The following is a 15,997-nucleotide window of genomic DNA, read 5'->3' as shown; positions in this document are numbered from 1 at the left end:
ATCTCCCCAACAGGGACATGGACAGCAATAAAAACCTGACATAGGTCCTAACCCCTCCCTAATTCATCCAAAAAAAAAAAAAAAAACATTTTGGCTTTAGATACACTTTACAGTGTATGTAAACCCCAACAATTAACTTCTCCTATTTGTTCCCTTTTTGTTCTGTTTAATATATAATTTAGTGCAAAAAAACGACCGATCTGGTCAGAATTTCAGAGCTGTCCTGTGTCCTTGGCACACTTTCTTTGCTATCTCAAAGAACCCCCCCCCCCCCCCCAAGTTCTTATCCTGGCTTACAGAATAATTAACCTTTACATAGTAGGCATCTAAGACTGGGGGAGGTTGAGCAGTTTAGCAAAATAAAACAGGCAGGGCTGACAGCACTCAGTCCACATAAATACCGTGCACTGTACAGATACTGAGACAGTGCGGGCCAGCTGTGCAGAATCACATTTATACACGTGATCCTGCATTTCCGGGTAGGGTGGCGCGAGAGCACCCGGGTGTGCTGTGGTTCAACACGGCACATGCCGATCACTGTTACCCGGCCAGTGATTGACATTTGGTACACAGTGATGGACTCTGAGTCTATGAGTGTGAACAACACAGAGCTGTGTTCAGTGATAGGGCATCTCCTCGCTGCTAAACAGGGAATGAAAACAACTAGATTCCCAGTAAAAGCAGCACACAGTACAGTGACAGTGCATATTTTTAGCACTGATCACTGTATGTCATTGGTGAGGTCAATGGCAATTAGTTGGTTCCCACAAAGTGTCAGTTAGTGTCAGAGTGCCAGCTGTCCCGCTAAAAGTGGCTGATCACTGCCATTACTAGTATAAAAAAAAAAATGCCATAGTTTGTAGAAGCTATAACATTCCCACAAACCAATCAATATACACTTTTTGGGATTTTTTTTTTTTTTTTTACCAAAGACATGTAACAGAATACATTTTGGCCAAAACGTATGCAGGGATTTGATTTTTTTACATTTTTTTTATTGGGTATGTTTTATAGCAGAAAGTAAAAAATATTGTTTTTTTTTTTGACCGCGCAATTGTCAGTTAAAGTAACATACTGGCAAAAAGCAAAAAAATGGGCTGATCGTGAAGGAGGTCACTTGGTTAAAGAGATATGACACTAGGAAATCTACATTTACTGAAGACATGTACAGGATATGTCTTTTTGTATTTTACCCTGACATCTAGTTTAAAGTGAATGGCGAGAAGTTAGGAACTTTTAATTTATTTCAGAGCTCTGCAAATCTGCATCTGATCACAGTGCAATCTGGACCACTGAATACTGACATCTTTAAACTATTGTTTCCTAGATTGTACCTGATGACATGGCTTTGTTTGCATCATATTCTTCGTTAGAGAAAGTAGCCTTCCTAAACACTATGATACTGTCCGTACGATGACTGAGCAAAAAGTGAACATAATACAAATACAGACAATAGGATGTATAAGTATTACCTGAAAAGTCCAGAGCGCAGACCCCTCTCTGATGTTGGCCTTTGAGAAGTGACAGGCATTTCAGTGTCTGAGTATCCCACACGTGTATTGCTGCATCTCTTCCAATCTAATAACACATTATAGCCATCTGTCAGTACATGCCACTTTCTTTACACATCTTTCCATATATTGCAACCATTTGTTAGCCTCTAGAAATATTCTAAATGCATTTCTGGCACCCTCCAAGATAGGTGCTGGGTTAGGTAAATTCATTTACTGACTCACTGTAATCATTCGAGCTGCATGTGATTATTTTTGTCGGTTCTGTGTTTCACTGGCTGCAGGGTTGATTGCTTCCCCCTGTCTGTCTGGAAAGGTTCTGGAAGATAGTGGGCTGGAAGTGTCAAATCAGCAGCTGCATATTTATGCAGCCCCAGCCAATCCCTGGGGATAGGTGCCCAGATGGTGAATGGGAGGGAGTATAAATACTCAGACTTGGCGCAGTACGGTAGGGTTGCCACCTTTTCTTCAGGTCAAACCTGAACACTTTAGCGGCACACAGCAATGTATTATTATTTTTTTTTTTTTTAAGGTAGAACGCTAAGGTAGGACTGGTTTCCCCACTTACATCAGAATTCCCAGCATTCCCCCTTAAATCATAGTTACCAAAGCACCCCTTACATCTGAGTCTCCCTTACCATAGTGCACTCACTTGCTCAGAGGCAGGAAAGAGAAGGGAGGAAGGGGGCCTATGCACTTGGCGATTGTCGTACTTGGTTGGGGAGCATAGGTGAGTGCAACCCAGGCAGCAGGGGGAAATCTGCACCACACTGGGTAATTAGTAAGTTGGGGGGGGCCACAGTCCAGTCTGAATAATTTGTCCGGGTTTCAGGGGGTCTGAATCCTGGACACGTTTCAAAACCCGGACTGTCCGGGTGAATCCTGGACAGGTGGCAACCCTACCTCACGAGCAGGCTTGCCATGTGTGTGCTGCTCATCAAAGTCCCAGCTAGGCTAGCTTGGGGGCCTATTCTGCTGAAAGTTTCTGGAGCTGACTGAGGGACTTTTGTCTAGGAATCTGGTCTGGTATCACTGGAGAGGTATCTGGCTGATATTTGAAGGAGGTGTCCAACTACCCAAGGACATTAGTGAGTACAGACTGGAGTGAGAGATCCCCGAGACTGTGTGCTTGCTGCTATCCCTCAGGTGTCAGTCAGTATTGCTCAAAGGGGACATTGTCCCTGCTGTGCAAGGACTTTTCTTACAATAATAGGAGGAAGATTAGTGTCCTCAAGTTGCTACAAAAGTTACTGGAGTATCCCACAGTTACCCTACTCCTATCTAAGTTCAAGTTCTGCAATAAAGCATCAAAAAAAGCATACCCCAGACTGTTCATTGAGCCAAAGAAGTGACTGTGTATCTGGCTGCGGGTGCAACTACGGGAAAAGACCTTAGAGACCTTACACTGCGGATTACTGCTGGAGTGAGTGCTCCATATTGATTACAAAAAACTTTACAGTCATAAACAAATGCATACACAAAATCAGCCAATTAAAGTGGTTGTAAAGTCAATAATTTAAAAATGTACTGGCATGTAGGGCTTTTATAAGAGATGTGTCCATGCAGCCGCTGTGTTCCAATAGAGCCCTAAAGCAGATCTATAGTTACAATTTTAAAAAATTGCTAGCAGGACACTTTTTCCAACAGGCAAGGCTCTGTATATCTTTTCTGCCAGAAAACCTCTCTTTCTCTGCCTACTAAATGTATACTCACTATATGCATGAGCAGCTCAATGTACAGATGCCAGGAGTAAAGCTGGCCATAGACAGTTCGAATCTCGACTGGTTCATTAGGGATTTGAACAATGTATGGGCAGGCTGATTGTACCTAAGTCGATTATGCGGATGCTATTATTGCCAGTGGCTACAGCCGCTAGCAGTAATCACTGTGTTCTCCATGCAGGGAAGGCTCCCCACGCCCACTGCCGGGAGAACACAATAGCTCTGCGGGAGGGATTCCCCTATTAACACGGACTGTGTTGATGGGGGAATCAAGTGATTTTCTTTCCTGCAACCATGGGTTGCAAAGAAAATCACACCATCTATGACATTCCTAAGTGGCGGATGTGCAAAAATGACCTCTTCTGCAGTCAGCCAATCAGGAAAACAAAAGACTCTGGACCTAGAAGAAGGTCAGGAGAAGATGACAGTGACGGCAACAGAGCAATAAAAAAGGAAAGAAGAGGGTATCCCTTGAATAACACTAAAAAGCATATTTGACATAACCTGCAAGTATACTGTGCATATTTGCACATATTTGCACATTAGAGTAAGACCTATGGGGCCGAAATCAAGTAAAGTTCCTTTCTTAATCATAAGAATATAGTAAGATTAAAGTGGAACTAAACTCTCCTATCATATTTAGCCTAGCAAGCTGCCATCTTAAGTGGGGTACACACTATAAGAAAATCAGGCGAACATTCATCCGATTTTTCTCAATGTTTCACAACAAATCGTAAACCGATGAAAAAAAAATTTGTACGAAAATTCTTACGAATATTCTCGTACGACAAAGGCCTTTTGTTGTTTATTGTTTCTGATCATGCGCCGTCTTTCTTTTCTGATTTTTCTTGTATGAAAATGGTACACATTAAACGAAAATTGTTCGTTTCATTACCGTACTAAAAAAATTTTGGCGTTTGTCCCTTCAGAAATTTTCGCACGAAAATTTGGAATCCGCTGTTGAAAGTCGTTTACGCACTATACAAAAATCGTACGAAAATGTTTGACCGATTTTTCTTAAAGTGTGTACGAGCCTTTAGCCTCTGTTTGATCTGCAACTGCCATGGTTCTGCACATGTGATCAGTTATGACTCCAGCCATTTGATGGTTTGACAGTTGGGTTGAAAGCGCAAGCAAATGTGACAGTTAGCATTCCTGGCTTGCTGGGAATGTAACTTCTTTGAAACTGTTAAATTGAGGGGTCAGCTGCGGTCAGCCTAATTGGCTGATCGCAGAAGACAGTTGGGTTGAGAGCACAAGCAAATGTGACAATCAGCATTCCCGGCATGCTTTTGAAACAGTTAAATTGAGGGGTTTAGTTCTGCCTTTAGACCCCTCTCACACTGGGGCGCTTTGCAGGCGCTACAGCGCTAAAAATAGCGCCTGCAAAGCTCCCTGAAAGTGCCGATGCTTTGTCTACAATGTGAAAGCCCCGAGGGTTTTCACACTGGAGCGGTGCGCTAGCAGGATGGGAAAAAAGGTCCTGTTAGCAGCATCTTTGGAGCGGTGAAGGAGTGGTGTGTATACCACTCCTTCACCGCTTCTGCCCATTGAAATCAATGGGGCACCGCGGCTATACCGCCGGCAAAGCGCCTCTGCAGAGGCGCTTTGCGTTGGTTTTTTTAGCCTTTCTCGGCCGCTAGCGTGGGGGTAAAACCGCCCCGCTAGCGGCCGAATACCGCCGCTAAAACGACGGTAAAGCGCCGCTAAAAATAGCGCCACTTTACCGCCGACGCCGCCCCCGCCCCAGTGTGAAAGGGGCCTAAGGCAGAACAAATATGCATCGTGGTAAATGGGCTAAAGCCAGAATGTGCAGTTATACCCAGCATGTTTATTCCACACTAAGTTGTCAAAGGGATACCCCCAGCATTGCAACGAATACAACAGCCTTCATAGCTTTGTCGCCGCCACTGACATGTTCGCCGGTCTTCTTCCAGGTTTGACCATCTTCAAAAGCATTCACAAGGATGCTGTTTCTTTGCGGCACCAACGCATATGTGGCTCAGTGTACAGTCAGAAGAAACTCTGCTGGCAGGCAGAAGAGGAGCTTTTATTGCAGTAGAGATGGCTAGCCTACCTGCCACTAATGTTTCTTCTAAAGAGTTTAGCTCTGAATTAACACCGAGTGCTCAGTTAAAGTAATAGTAAAGCTTCATTAAAAAAAAAAAATAACAATCATGTTATATACTTACCTCCTCTGTGCAAGGGATTTGCACAAAGCAACCCTGAGCCTCCTTTCCTGGAGTCTCCCGGCGGTGCTCCTGGCTCCTCTCCTCCATCAGATGCCTCCTCGGAGAATCGCTTTCCCTGGGGGCACCCGTGCGGGCACATTCCTGAGTCCTGCTGCTGCGTCCATTGACACAGACTGTAGGACTTGGCCCCGCCACCGGCTCCCATGTCAGTGGATTTGATTGACAGCAGCGGAGCCAATGGCTGCTGCTGCTATCAATCTATCCAATGAGAATCCGAGACAGTGGCTGGAGCTGCTGTGCTTGTCCCCGTCGCTGAACCGATCGGGCTCAGGCAAGAAAAGGGGGGGGCTCTGGGGGGCAGCTGCAGAGCAGAAGGTTTTTTAGAATGCATTAAGGTGAAAAACGATGAGGGTTTACAACGCCTTTAATACACAAGTCAATCCATTTCATAGTAATATTTCTACATAAAATCCAAACCCCACTGTATAACAAAGCAGAGAATCACCTTACCTGACCAGTTGCTACATAATCTTTCACTGGGTGAATGGCCAGACTGAGAATGTCATCATCGTGTCCCAGGTAGAGTCTCTGGGAGTGCTGCAGCCTGTCATAAACCACAGCCACGGCTGCTACATGATAGACCACCTCTCCCGTCTGGGTGTAGAACAGATTGTTCCTACAGTCATAGCCTCTGTAACTGCAACAGATGCCAAAGACAGATAGAAAAACTAAATTAGTTGGACAAATATAAATCAATAAAACATTGTATAATTTTGTTTCCTAACCATTTACTGCCTGATGTCTACTGAAAATTTAAAAGTGATTATCTCTTTTACGTAAAACAATACATAAATCTGAATTTCAGATAAACATCTAAAAACACATAAAACATTTTTTTTTTCTACTTATATACACAACCCCAATTCCAAATAAGTTTGGATGCTGTGCAAATTCTACATAAAAACAGAATGGAATGATTGTCAAACCTTGAAAACCCGTATTTTATTCACAATAGAAAATATATCAAATGTTTAAAACTGAGAAAATGTATGATTTTAAGAAAAAAATAAAGCAATTTTGAAATTAATAGCAGGAACACATCTCAAAAAAGTTGGGACAGGACCATATTCACCACGGTTTAGCATTCCCTCTTCTTTTAACAACACTCTGTAAACACCTGGAATGTGAGGAGAGCAGCTGCTAGAGTTTTAGGAGAGGTATGTGGGTCCTATTTTTCCCTGGTATTGAATACTAACTGCTCAACAGTCCTGGGTCTTCTTTGTCGTATTTTTTGTTTTTAAGATGCGCCAAATATTTTCTATTGGTGAAAGGTCTGGACTGCAGGAAGGTCAGTTAAGCACCCAGACTCTTATACTATGAATCCATGCTAGATTAAATATGTATGCTTCATTCATTGGCGGTGGCAGGACGCACTCTAGTTGGGTTACTTCTATTCTATGCCCGCAAAGCAATAGCCCTTAGTTGGCGCAAACCTACTCCCCCCCCCCTCTTTTCCTGTGGAAAGAACTGGTTAACAACAGCTTACCCCTATACAAAGACTGTTATGCCAATAGAGGATGCCCTCAAAAATACAACAAGGTCTGGTCCAAATGGCTGGTGGACCCCTCCACAGCTTCAGAAGCGCACTAGTTCAACCCGGTACCCAGGATACTCCTTGCCAAATGCTAGCCATACACTGCTGTAAATTTGATGTCTTATCTAGGTGTGCACATTCTAGCCCTATACTGTCCTACCACCCCAGGAGCCAGCCTGTTGCGATTATCATGATGACCCATTATACCTGATATTATTATATTATTATACAGTATTTATATAGCGCCAACAGTTTACGTAGCGCTTTACAACTTGAGGGTAGACAGTACAAATACAATACAATTTGATACAGTGGGAATCAGGGGGCCCTGCTCCTTAGAGCTTACAATCTAAGAGGGAAGGTCAAGAGATACAAGAGGTAATAACTGTGGGTGATGTGCTGATTGAGAAGATAAATGTACAGTTGTTAGGTGGGGGCCAGATAGGCTTCTCTGAAGAGATGAGTTTTCAGGGATCGTCTGAAAGTGGATAAAGTAGGGGAAAATCGGACAGATTGGGGTAGAGCATTCCAGAGGATGGGGGAGGCTCTGGAGAAGTCCTGAAGGCGAGCATGGGATGAGGTGACAAGGGAGTTTGAGAGCAGGAGGTCTTGGGAGGAGCGAAGAGAACGATTAGGTTGGTATTTTGTGACTAGGTTAGAGATGTAGCTGGGGGCCAGGTTGTGGATGGCTTTGTAAGTTATAGTTAGTATCTTGAATTTAATTCGGTGACTGAGTGGCAGCCAATGGAGGGATTGGCAGAGGGGTGTAGCAGACGCTGAGCGGTTTGTGTGGTGGATGAGCCTGGCAGCAGTGTTCATGGTGGACTGAAGTGGGGATAGCCTATTTAAAGGTAAACCAATGAGGAGGGAGTTGCAGTAGTCAAGGCGGGAGATGACCAGGGAGTGGATTAGAAGCTTTGTGGTGTCATTGGTTAGGAAGGGGCGTATCTTGGAGATGTTGCGAAGACTGAGGCGGCAAGCTTTGGATAGTGATAGAATGTGGGGTCGAAAGGTTAGTTCAGAGTCCAGGATTACACCTAGGACCTTGGCGTGGGGAGATGGGTTGATAGTTGAGCCGTTGATCTTGACAGGGAGATCAGGGGAAGTGGCACCTGAGGGAGGAAATATCATGAGCTCGGTTTTGGATAGGTTGAGTTTGAGAAAGTGATGTGACATCCAGGCTGATATGTCTGCTAGTAAGTTGGTAATGCGTGAGGAGACAGATGGAGAGAGCTGGGGGGTGGAGAGATAGATTTGGGTGTCATCAGCGTAGAGATGATATTTAAAGCTGTGGGAGGCAATCAACTGACCCAAGGAGGTGGTGTAGATTGAGAAAAGGAGAGGTCCAAGAATAGAACCTTGGGGGACCCCAACGGAAAAAGGAAGAGGAGAGGAGGAAGTAGAGTTGTAAGTGACACTGAAGGAGCGGTGGGATAGGTAGGATGAGAACCAGCGAAGAGCGCAGTCACGGAGACCAAAGGAGTGGAGTTTTTTGAGGAGGAGGGGGTGGTCCACTGTGTCAAAGGCAGCAGAGAGATCCAGGAGAAGTAGTACAGAATAGTGTCCATTGGCTTTAGCCATTAGTAGGTCATTTGAGAGTTTAAGGAGAGCAGTTTCCATGGAGTGTTGAGGGCGAAAACCGGACTGAAGGGGATCAAGAAGTTTATTCATGGTCAGATGGTCGCTTAGTCGGTTGTAGACCAGTCTTTCAAGAAGTTTGGAGGAGAAGGAGAGTAAGGAGATGGGACGTAAATTGTTGAGATTGGTGGGATCCAGTGAGGGCTTTTTTAGTATGGGGGTGACTAGCGCATGTTTTAGAGAGTTTGGGAAGATGCCACAGGAGAGGGAGAGGTTGAAAATGTGAGTTAGAGAGCGTAGAATCGAGTCAGAGGGTGAGCGTAGCATTTGCGAGGGAACAGGATCCATGTACATGTAACCAATTACCAAATGACATATGTCTCTTGAAAGGGCCACATCTGATACCCTTCATAACCAATGTATGTTGTTTTGTATCTGATGTTCTGAAAACCAATAAAAAGATTTAAAAAAAATAAATAAAAAATGTATGCTTCTGCTCCAGATGGGTCTGCCACACCGTCCTTTTCACCTCCTGTGTATTCAGGTGCAAGCACCACTCATTCAGCCATGTGGAGCAAGTGCAATAGGATCCAAAGGGCTGCACACTTGAAAACTGCATTGATTTTATTAATAATCTTTAAAAACACCATATACAGCGAACATAAACACTGTGTGAGCCAGGAAACACAGTCAACGCGTTTTGCGCTGCTAGTGCTTATTCATGACTTATGTTTTTATGTAGATTGTACAAAGTATCCCAACTTTTTATGGAATTGGTTTTGTACACACACACGATATATAGGAGCAGGTTTACTTGCCAAAGGATTTGCATTTGTCCATTCAGCCCTGAGATCTACACAGCTCCATCACACAGCACAGCCAAGAGGATGATACTACTTTCTGTGTTACAATGGATTGCAGGGGACTGATTTCAAGTCAAATTCAGGTACTTCTGCTAGTTACATTTAAAGAGTAGGTGTGGGAATTTAATTTCATTAATTTTTGTCTTTTATATCTACACACTAAAAACAACTCAGGTGCTGCAGGTCCAACTCAAAATCAGACCTGGAAATTGTTCTAAAAGAAGGAAATAATAAAAATCACTATAAACAACTATTACTTTCATCTTTTATTCTATACAATTGGAGAGGAGTTTTATATAAAGTTTTAAACAATATGAATGATGCTATGTCTTGACCCCCTCCCCTTCATGTATATCTTAGCTTACTTACTAAAATATGAGATTTTATTGAATTGTTACAGCCATCATTGGAGTTAGTTTTTTTTTCTGTAATTCAAACATGCTTAGCTCTTATATACTGAGGATGAAAAATAACCAAACAACATAGGCCAAATGTTTGATTTATTCCACCTACCAACTGTACAGAAGCAAATAAACAATTCCATTAATTGTATAAAAATCCAATAATTTATAGAAATGTGTAGATTAACCACTTCAATACCGGACACTTTCACCCCCTTCCTGCCCAGGCCAATTTTCAGATCTCAGCGCTGTCACATTTTGAATGACAATTACTCAGTCATGGGACACTGTACCCAAATGAAACATTTATTATTTTTTGGGAACAGAAAAAGCTTTAATTTGGTGGTATTTAATCGCCACTGGGTTTTTTATTTTTTGCTATATAAACAAAAAAATATAGATTTTTTTCAAATATAAACATATAAACATAAATATATTTTTCCTAATTCCTTTTATAAAATTCATGAAACCTTGCTTAATACTGTGATTGGTCACAACTATCACATGGTACAGGGCCACTGTGATTGGCCGTGGTACAATGTAATCGCTGTGACCAATCACAGAGATCACACATAGTTATCGGCTGTGACCTCTGGACACAGCAGTAACAGATTGCGCCAGTGCACACCCTAGGGGCGTGTGTGCTTCTGAGAGGACGTAAGGGTACATCCCACTGGAACAACAGACCTGGCTGTTTATGTACATTGCCTGGACAGAAAACAGTTAAAGCGGAACTTCACCCAAAAGGAGAAGTTCTGCTTTTCGTCTTTCTACCCCGCTCCTCTCTCATATTTGGAATGTTTTTTTATTTGGGGGGGGGGGGGGGGTAGCATGTACCTGATTTTGACAGGTACCCGCTCCCACTTCCGGGCGGATCGCTGGGACTATTTGAGCGGAAGTTCAGCCCCCTCCTTCCTCTGCAGCCTCTTGGGACACGGCACAGCTCCCAGGAGACTGCGGGGCCATTCACAGGGCACAGTGCGGCTCCCGCAGTGTGCAATCGGATGTAAAACCACAAGGAGTCACAGTTGGCTGCCCACAGTTAAAATGCCGATGCCTGGAGCCGAAGGCCGGGTTGGGTGAGAACATTGTTGGACCCTGGGACAGGTAGGTGGTGTTTTTTTTTTTTTAAAGTCAGCAGCTATAGTATTTGTAGCTGCTGACTTTTAATTTTGTGTTTACAGAGTGAAGATCCAATTTAATGATACTACTTGTCCCCAAACAAGCACTCCAAATTTGATACAGTCACAGTAGAATGCTGTGCGGGAAACCCGCAATTTGTGGGCATTTCCTGCACTGCATTCAAAGTCAGTTGCGATCTGCAATGGGTGTCAATGTTCAGTTACTGACACCCCAAACGCAGGTCGTAATCACGGCACATTTGCTTGCACCAGATCGCATAGTACAGTACAGTCATGCGATCTGGATGCAATGTGTTTTTAACCACTTAAGGACTGAGCCTCCTTTTGAGATTTGTTGTTTACAAGTTAAAAACATTTTTTTTTGCTAGAAAATTGCTTAGAACCCCCAAACATTATACATTTTTTTGTTCTAACACCCTAGAGAATAAAATGGCGGTCGTTGCAATACTTTCTGTTACACCACTATTTGCGCAGCGGTCTTACAAGCGCACTTTTTTTGGGAGGGGGGGCGCCACTCCTGCTGCCGATAAAAGTGATCTTGCGGCAAATCTGCTGCAGAGACCACTCTTATTGGAAAGCGGACCGCCGGCCTAAGAAGAGAATACCGAGGTTATGGCAGCTAACTTAGGACGTGTATCGGCGTGCGGCGGTCCGTAAGTGGTTGAAGAAGTGCATACACTACTTTTGGTGTGGTTCAGTGCGATTCAGCCCAAAATGAATAGGCTTAAATAGCACCACAATGCATTGCATCTGAATCCTAGTGTGATCTGTCCCAAAAAGCCATCTACTTCATTAAGTCTTGTTAGTTTTTTATGTTCATAAACACAAATATTTAATTGTAAAATACATAAGCACTGAGGAAAAATCTGAAAGATCATCTCATAATGGAACTGATTATCTAAACAAGCATTCTGTTCAGTCCCCAGGTTTTACACAAAAGAACGCATGCCATCTGAAGTCAACATTTGACTTTGACAACTGTATTCTATCCTTTATTTTACAATGCTATTTCTGTCCCTTCTGTCTCGGATGATACGATAATTAGGATGATGTGATAGTGGATTAGGGGGATCTTATTCACAATGGGCTGGTTAAATATGTTCCAAGGATCATTTGATAGAAAAGCCCTTAGCTGCAGTGTAAATAGATGACAGTAACGTGAATTAAAACTGAAGAGTGTGGAAAAAATTCCAGGAAAGCAAAGCAATTACTGAAATGACAGAATAAAAAGGACTTGCCACTATCAGAGTGAGGGCTAAGGCTTACAGCAAACCCATCAAAAATTAAAAAACGGTACTCCTAATAATTACTAGAGCCTGAATAAAGATGAATTTTTCAAAGCTTATGTTTTGTAAGAAATGTCAAATAAATTCTGACATGGTCTTTCTAAAGAGGATCAGATCTCAAAAAGTGAAGGTTTGCTATCTTAAAGTGGAAGTAAACACATTGATTTAACAGTTTCAAAAAACAGCTACATTCCCGACACGTTCCGGGAATGTAACTGTCACATTGCTTGTGCTCTCAACCAAACTGTCAAACCATCCAATGGCTGGTGACATAAATGATCACATGTGCAGCATCATGGCAGTTGAACAGCAAACAGAGGTCAAGATGGCAGCTTCCTTGGCTGAAAATGATAGGAGGGTTTACTTCCACTTTAACGTCTTGACATCCGTGCTACAGCTGAATGACGGCCACAGTGCGGACCTGAATTTCCGGAAGGCCGTCATGTGACGGCCTCCCCTGGGCGCGCTGTGATCACCGAGTCACAGACTCGGGTGATCACCGATCCGAGTAAGGGGCCGTTCCCGACCCCTTACCATGTGATCAGCTGTCAGCCAATGACAGCTGATCACATGATCAAAACAAAAGCTCTGTGATCGTTTTTTTTCTCCTCATGCTGACAGCGCGAGGAGAAAAAAAAGCCGATCACCGGCTCATCTGCAAGGGGCATCAGTCCCGAAGAGGAAGAGGCAATTATGCCTCATCTGTGCCACCTGCCATTGCCACCTGACAGTGTCCACAGTGCCCACCAGTGCCACCTATCAATGCCCATGAGTGCCACCTATCAATGCCCATGAGTGCCACCTATCAATGCCACCTATCAATGCCCACAAGTGCCACCTATCACTGCTCAAAACTGCTACCTATCAATGCCCACCAGTAGTGCCAATCACCTAGCAGTGCTTCCTATCAGTGTAACCGATCAGTGCCCATTATTGCCACCCATCAGTGCCCATCACTGCCACCTATCGGTGCCCATCAGTGCCGCCTCATCAGCGAACATCAATGAAGGAGAAAAATTACCTTTTTTTTAAATTTTAGAACAAAATATAAAAAAATATATATATATATTTTTTTTTAAATTCAGTCTTTTTACATTTTTTTTTAACAAAAAATAAAAACCGCAAAGGTGATCAAATAACACCAAAAGAAAGCTCTATTTGTGGGAAAAAAATGATAAAAATTTCATTTGGGTACCGTGTTGTATGACAGTGTTGTATATAATTTAAAGTGCGTCAGCGCTGACAGTTGAAAATTGGTCTGGATAGGAGGGGGGTTTAAGTGCCCAGTAAGCAAGTGGTTAAAGAAGAACTTCGCCCAAAAGAGGAAGTTCCACTTGTTTGCATCCTACCCACCTCCACTGCCAAATTTAGCATTTTTTTTTGGGGGGGGGGAGTGGGTACCTGGTTTTGACAGGTACCTGCTCTCACTTCCGGTCAGCAATCTGTGCGGAAGGTCGGCACCCCTCCTCCTTATCCCCGCAGCCTTCTGGGACACATCACAGTATGCAGAAATTAGATTTTACTGGATAGGTTTTATAACAGAAAGTAGAAAATATTTTTTTTTATATTTTTTTGTTTATCAAATAAAAAATAAAAACCCCAGTTGTGATCAAATATCATCAAAATAAAGCTCTATTTGATGATATAAATGTAATTTGAATACAGCGTTGCACAATAACCAGTTAAAGTAGCACAGCGTTGAATAGCAAAAAATGACCTGGTCATGAAGGGGGTAGTTCAAGTGGTTAAGACCGGACTTTACTCATTATTTGCGCTACATGTGTGATTTATAGTAATGAACCATCTGTTGTTGCTGATACCTTCATTAACAAACTTTCATAGATAAATATTTTCTTCCTCTCTGCCTCTATCATGAAAAGGAGGAAAGGGCTCTCAATATAAACATTATAGTGTTTACATTTGTGATCTCTGTGATTGGTCAACACGGTCATCACAAGGTATAGAGCCGCTCGGATCAGCTCTGTACATTGTGATTGTGATCTGAGCCTTTTGAAGTGGCCATTGCCTTAATTCTGCAGTGAAGTGGGAGGGTTAGCACTGGGAGCCAATAAAGCTCTGCTGCATTCACATGTGCTGACAAGGAATATGCTGACAGGATGAGAGAGCAGAGTAAGCACAGTCATGACTTCTGCAGTGTGCTACAGATTTATCATTGTCCGATAGACTGAGGGGTGTTCTTGAGCAAGCTGTGCTGTTGCCGCAGTAGAGAATTAAATATTTGACTGTGGAGAATGTCCGGATATAAATTACAGATCCCTTGTCAATTACGACACCTCCTATTATATACATTATATTGTCAAAAGTATTGGGACGCCTGCCTTTACACACACATGAACTTTAATGTCATCCCAGTCTTAATCTGTAGGGTTCAATATTGAGTTGGCCCACCCTTTGCAGCTATAACAGCTTCAACTCTTCTGGGAAGGCTGTCCACAAGGTTTAGGAGTGTGTCTATGGGAATGTTTGACCATTCTTCCAGAAGCGCATTTGTGAGGTCAGGCACTGATGTTATACGAGATGGCCTGGCTCACAGTCTCCGTTCTAATTCTTTTTTTTTTCAAATATATATTTTATTAGTTTTTCCATAGAAAAGGGCGGAGCCCTAAACAGGGTACCACAATGGTATAACATAAAAAAGTGAGGTCGCAGCCTCCTGAAGGTATATTATAAAAACCCTTATTATACTTTCTAATATAAAACAAAAACTCTTGATAACCTATTTCTGAAATATGGTATTATTTCAAACATTGACATCTGCACAACGTTATTTCTGCTCTGATTCATGATATCCATATATATTCATAAAATCAAGTCAGCAATCAATATCTTATCTAAACATTCGGGCTTTAAGTATAATTCTGTACGTAAGTAAGTCAGGAGACTACTACCAGAAAATAGATTGAGAAAGAGAGAAAGAGAAAAAGGAAAGTAAAGTAAATAAAGGCAAGAGGAAGGAGGGAAGGTTGGGGGGGGGGAAGTGGGGAGGGAAAGGTGGGGATGGGGGGGGGGGGGGGGGTGGTCCTCCGTTCTAATTCATCCCAAAGGTGTTCTATAGGGTTGCAAGCCAGTCAAGTTCCTCCACCACAAACTCGCTCATCCATGTCTTTATGGACCTTGCTTTGCGCTCAGTCATGTTGGAACAGGAAGGGGCCATCCCCCAAACTGTTCCACAAAGTTGGGAGCATGAAATTGTCCAAAATGTCTTGGTATGCTGATGCTTTAAGATTTCCCCTCACTGGAACTAAGGCCAACCCCTGAAAAACCACACCACACCATAATCCCCCCTCCACCAAATGATTTGGACCAGTGCACAAAGCAAGGTCCATAAAGATATAGAAGAGCGAGCTTAGGGAGGAGAAACTTGACTGGCCTGCACAGAGTCCTGACTTCAACCCGACAGAATGCCTTTGGGATGAATTAGAGTGGCGATTGCGAGCCAGGCCTTCTCATCCAACATCAGTGCCTGACCTCACAAATGCTCTTCTGGAAGATTGGTCAAACATTCCCATAGACACACTCCTAAACCTTGTGGACGGCCTTCCCAGAAGAGTTGAAGCTGTTATAGCTGCAAAGGGTGGACCAACTCAATATTGAACCCTACAGACTAAAACTGGGATGCCATTAAAGCTCATGTGCGTGTAAAGGCAGGTGTCCCAATACTTTGGACAATATAGTGTATGTATTTGAC

The 15,997-nt window shown here is 43.1% G+C and overlaps 1 protein-coding gene across 5 annotated transcripts in view; it reads right to left on the bottom strand.

Moving 5' to 3' along the window:
* Positions 1-15,997, bottom strand: part of EML6 (EMAP like 6) — a 262,319-nt gene that overhangs the window by 118,117 nt on the left and 128,205 nt on the right. For all 5 annotated transcript variants that reach the window (XM_073628575.1, XM_073628576.1, XM_073628577.1 and 2 more), the window contains exons 14-15: positions 5,935-6,121; positions 1,473-1,578 (exon numbers count right to left, since the gene is read on the bottom strand). In XM_073628575.1, the coding sequence (XP_073484676.1) occupies positions 1,473-1,578; positions 5,935-6,121 (293 nt within the window). The remainder of the gene's footprint in view (positions 1-1,472; positions 1,579-5,934; positions 6,122-15,997) is intronic.

This window comes from Aquarana catesbeiana, linkage group LG04 (genome assembly GCF_042186555.1).
Source record: "Aquarana catesbeiana isolate 2022-GZ linkage group LG04, ASM4218655v1, whole genome shotgun sequence".
In the NCBI taxonomy this organism is placed as follows: Eukaryota; Metazoa; Chordata; class Amphibia; order Anura; family Ranidae; genus Aquarana; species Aquarana catesbeiana.
Note: the sequence above shows the minus strand (reverse complement) of the source record. Positions and strands in the feature narration are given on the sequence as shown.